The sequence below is a fragment of the Penaeus vannamei genome, chromosome 4, assembly GCF_042767895.1.
Source record: "Penaeus vannamei isolate JL-2024 chromosome 4, ASM4276789v1, whole genome shotgun sequence".
In the NCBI taxonomy this organism is placed as follows: Eukaryota; Metazoa; Arthropoda; class Malacostraca; order Decapoda; family Penaeidae; genus Penaeus; species Penaeus vannamei.
In genome coordinates, this window is record NC_091552.1 from 49,056,164 (window position 1) to 49,061,434 (window position 5,271).

General features: G+C 35.7%; 1 protein-coding gene across 1 annotated transcript in view; it reads left to right on the forward strand.

Annotated features, from left to right (window-relative positions):
• Positions 1-1,797, forward strand: part of LOC138860773 (beta-alanyl-bioamine nonribosomal peptide synthetase ebony-like) — a 28,993-nt gene extending 27,196 nt beyond the window's left edge. The window contains exons 8-9 of the mRNA XM_070119090.1: positions 548-652; positions 973-1,797. Of these exons, the coding sequence (XP_069975191.1) occupies positions 548-652; positions 973-1,107 (240 nt within the window). The 3' untranslated portion in view covers positions 1,108-1,797. The remainder of the gene's footprint in view (positions 1-547; positions 653-972) is intronic.
• The last annotated feature ends 3,474 nt before the right edge of the window (positions 1,798-5,271 follow it).

Consider the following 5,271-nt stretch of genomic DNA (forward strand, 5'->3'; position numbering starts at 1 on the left):
GTGCCTGGTAAAAGAAAAACTTTATTTTATCGATCTGTTAATATATTAATTTTAGATTTAAGTCCCTAAAAAAATTCCTTTGTCAAACTGATGATTTATCGGTTAAGAATCTCCTCAGTTAATCCGTCTATGTCAAACGCACCGAATTCCTAACAATTCCCACGCTTTCCAAAGACCCTGGACTACCTACGCCCATTCGATCCTTGCCATTCTCAAATCCGAAAAAAAATCAAAACCCGCTTTTTACTTCACAGAAAAGGGGGACGTTCCATCTCCAACACCTTCTGAACATTTTCATCACCATCAGCAACACATTTTCATTTCCCTCATCCTCAGCAACTCATCCTCATTTTCCTCATCATCAGCAACACATCCTCATTTCCCTCATCCCCCTTTTCTTTATCTTCAGCAACTCATCCTCCTTTTCCTCAACCTCAGCAACTCACCCTCACTTTCCTCATCATCAGCAACTCATCCTCACTTTCCTCATTCTTAGAATCTATCCTCGCTCATATTTATCATCTCATGAGTGATTCCTTCTCTCTAGGATAACGTGAGGCTGGCGCTGCACCTGGAGAAGGAGCTCCTGAGGATGGCGCAGACGAGGCAGTACCACGGCGTCTTCACGGTCAATTCCAATCCTTTGAATCAGGTGAGGGGCGACTTACGCGAATGATTGGCCAAGTAGGTGATGGGAAGGAAGGGGGGAAAAAGAAAATGGGTGGATGAAAAGAGAGGAGGAGGTAGACAGTAATTGTAGAAGAGGATGCGTGATTGGGCTTAGGTTTGTGAGAGAGAGAGAGAGAGAGAGAGAGAGAGAGAGAGAGAGAGAGAGAGAGAGAGAGAGAGAGAGAGAGAGAGAGAGAGAGTGAGAGAGAGAGAGAGAGAGAGTAAGTATCCGTGTGCCAATTTACCTATAATCCCATCAAAACCATTCTCACTTCCACGCTAACACGACCCGGCCTCCCGCAGATGCTGTGCGAGAACTACCTGAACTACCAGCGCCAGGGGGCCGTCCGCGTGGCCACCTTCACCAACCAGGGGCGTCGACCTTTCGAAAAACTTCCCCACGACCTCCTCTTAGTGGCCATGACCAAGACTCTCTAATCAAATAGACTTGTATCTTCAGTGTGCTTCGAGTGCGGGAGAGTTTGTGTGTGCGTGTGGTCATCCGTGGAGACATTGTGCATTCGAATAACTTGAAAAGGAAAAAAAAGGGTGTTCCTCGGATGTAATTAGTCAGTGAGAAGGTGAACTGGTACGTGACTAACCGAGGACACAGGACATGCGAATAACTAAGAAAAGAAAAGATGGAGGATTCTCATATGTAGTTAGTCAATGTGAAGGTGAATTTGACCCTGTGCTTCCAGTGAAAGCTTTCCAAATAAGGGATGAGAGAGGATCCTTCCAGGAGGATTGTGTATCCCAAGAGGACTTCGAAATTAAGTTCAGAAGGATTTTTCGCAGTCCTCAGATAAGCTCCGTCGACGAGGAAAAAGCGAAAACGTCCCACTCCGTAAAATGGTTGTGATTTGTAGGTTACATATAGTGTTCCATAGTAGGCTGTGTGATCCGGTGTTGTGCAGCTTGGAGGCTAAAAGCTTTTTATCAACAAGTGATGTTATATCCCTCTTGATCATATTCATCACCATCGTTAGTATCCGTCGGCATCTCTGGCGCGGCTCCATCGTAAGCGACATTTGCTTCGAGGTTATTGTTAGTTTGCTGCGTCTTGTAGGGTTTGCAACATGTTGTTCACGCGCGTCATTCGTCATTCCGTCTCTCGGAAACAGGCGCTTGGAGTCGACCATTTGCAACACATAAAACACAAAAATATGACCATATAAAACTATTCTTCAAACACGTGGCAATTTTTTCAACACATAATACACTATTTTTACACATGCAACGTAAACAAGTACTTAAAACACAGATAAAACATAATTTTCTTAACACATAAAACATAAAAAGTTGAACTTATAAAGCATAAAACATTTTCCAAAACCGTCGACAGTTTCTGATGTTTCCTGTTAGTGGTTCTTCTGGTGTCCCGCAAGGTACCATTCTTGGGCCATTTTTCTTCCTATATGAAAATGACTCCCTGCTATTCACAACTTATTTACTAAAGCTTTTGCTGCGGACAATTTTCTCTCGGTTGTTTTTACTGAAGGCGACTCTATTAGCTTGACTTGAGTAACCTAAAACAGCTGGAAAACATTTAGGAAATTCCAGACACGATTACTTGCTCCACATCTCACACACCGTTCGAATACACCTACACATTACAGACCCAAAGACATGCACCCACAGCCGTCCATATCTCGGTATATATCTCATACATATCTTCAGTTCAACACAAACAGATTTCTACATCAAAAAGTCTGTTCCAGGGTTTCTTCATAACAAGTTTGAGAAAGTCTGTACCAGGACCATATCATCAGAATTCAGTGCAGAAAATTACACCTATTTTTCCTCGCAAACAATCTTATTAATATAATATTACCAAAGAATAGAATACACAATAAAAATCTAACACGCCATACCAGCATAAACACTTACGAATATTCATACTTCCCACGCAACTGTAGAAACCTTCACAACCCATTCACGTAAACAACCAAAGAACACTTAGAGAAACGTCAACACTGCCACGTCAACCGCAATCTTTCTAGACCCTCCCCCCCCCCCCCAGCAACCAACCCCATATGCGTGTTGTGACTGAGAGATTTACAGGAAGTGACAGATGACACGTCAATTATATTTTGTATAATTATCCATCAGTCGACATTCTCATATCATTATCATAGTTGTGATACTGGACATAGTAATGAAGATTAAACATATAAAAGTGGTTTTAGTATTTCATTTGGCTGGCATCTCAACTGCGTCTTAACTGTCATGTATTTGTCTTTAGGATAAAAAAGAAATAGAAATGTCATAGCTGTAAAGAAGACCCCAATCTGTGTTGTCATGGTAACTAAAAAATCCACATTATGATTATTTCACGATTATTGAAGCCCTAAAAGAACAGGATATTCAGGTCTAAGGGGAGACTGGAGAAATAGTACTTTTCGTTGTTCTTGGATATACACAAAGCAAAATACCAGAGGAAGATCGAGTCAAAATATACACACGAGGTAAGTACGCCAGCAGAAAAAAATGATCTATCTATCCATCTGTTTTAGGCAGCGGTAACACGATGACGAATATATTAATTCCAGAATATGAAGCACACATATCAAGCACTTTTTTTTTAATGAGACCGACCCAAAGCATCATATCTAACGTAGGAAAGAATACAGAAACAAGTATGAATGCCGAAGACCCCGGCGATGCAGTAGAGTTAGAAGACATTCAGCAGCTGAAGCCCGTGTTTCCCTTTCTGTCCTTCTGCCATCGTGACTTTTTCCCACTGGTCAAAGTAAGCTTAGATGGCAGTGTGAAAGAGAATGGGAGTGACCCGTGTACCCTTTGCAGAAGAAGGACATGGGATGGTCTAAGTACCAGCGAGGGTCTAAAACAGAAAATCATTCGAAGGCCTGATATAACACTTGAAACACGACGAGAATAATTTTCAACTAACAAAGAACAGGTTAAGAACGGGATATGCATTTAAAGAATAGTAACAAGTGCCAAAGATAAAGGAGAGACATTGGACCTCAACTTTTCTCCCGAACAAAAGACGGCCATAGATAGAAAAGGGATGAATGAGTATGGATATCTTCGCAATACAAGATTCGTATCTAACCAGATTCGAATATGGCTTCGTCAGAAGTACATTCTTACCTTTTCTGTATTTGTCTCAGCGGATTATAATATATTCACCGGCATAGAGGTGCTTTTTAGCTAACTCAAAGGAGAAAGACGAAAACAGACCAAGAAATTAATAGATAAAGGATATATACATAAAAAAACACACACACATATATACATACATATATACACACACACGCACACGCGCGCGTATACACACACACCCATATGTGTGTGTGGCATTTTCAATTATTCAAAGCATATAATAAAAAGAGTATTTTGTCGCCATGCTAATCGACTGATGTATTCTCTCACTAAATATATTTACCATTTCATCATTCTCCCCTTGGCAGAATTTTAGATCAAAGGGTATTTAGCTGCATTTTTTTTCTTTTTTAATCATGTAATCCAATTATCATTGTAAACATCAGAATCATACTATTATTATTATCATCGTTCTCATCATTATCATTATTGTCATTAACATTATTAGTATCATCATTATAGCTGTTGTCATTATTTTTATCTGTATCATTGTTGCTCTTATTACTATCATTATTATTGATATCATCATAATTATCAGTTGTATTAGTTATACGGAATAAACATTTTTACTCTCATTATCATTGTAATCATTAGTATTATTATTATTATTGTTACCATTATTATTATTATCATTGGTATTAGTATTGTCATTATAATCATTTTGTTGTTGTTATCATTATCATTATCATTATTATCATCATTATCATTATTTCTCTATTATTGCCATTATTACTATTATTATCGGTAAATATTATTACTATTATCATTATCACTATTGTTGTTATTATTATTATTATCATTATTATCATTATTATTATCATCATAATTATTATTATTATTATTATTATTATTATTATTATTATTATTATTATTATTATTATTATTATTATTATTATTATTATTATTATTATTGCTATCATTATTATCATTATTATCATTATTACTATTATTGTCATTACAATTATGATTAGTATTATCCTTACTACTATCATTATTATTATTATTATTATTATCATTATTATCATTATTATTATTGTCATTACAATTATGATTAGTATTATCCTTACTACTATCATTATCATTATTATTATTATTATTATCATCATCATCATTATCATTATTATCATCATCACTATTATTGTAATTACAATTATAATTAGCATTATCCTTATTACTCTAATTATTATTAATATTCTTATAATTATCATTATCATTATTATTATTATCATTATTACATCATCATCATTATTATCATTATTATTTTACTATCATCGTTATTATCGTTATCATTTTTATCGTTATTATTATTTTTGTTATTTTTGTTATGATCATTATCATTTTATTATTGTTATTATTATTATAATCATCGTTATTAGTAGTAGTAGTATTAATAGTAGTATTATCATTATGATTATTATTATTATCATTATTGTTATTGTTATTATCATTACTATTTTTATCATTATCATTATT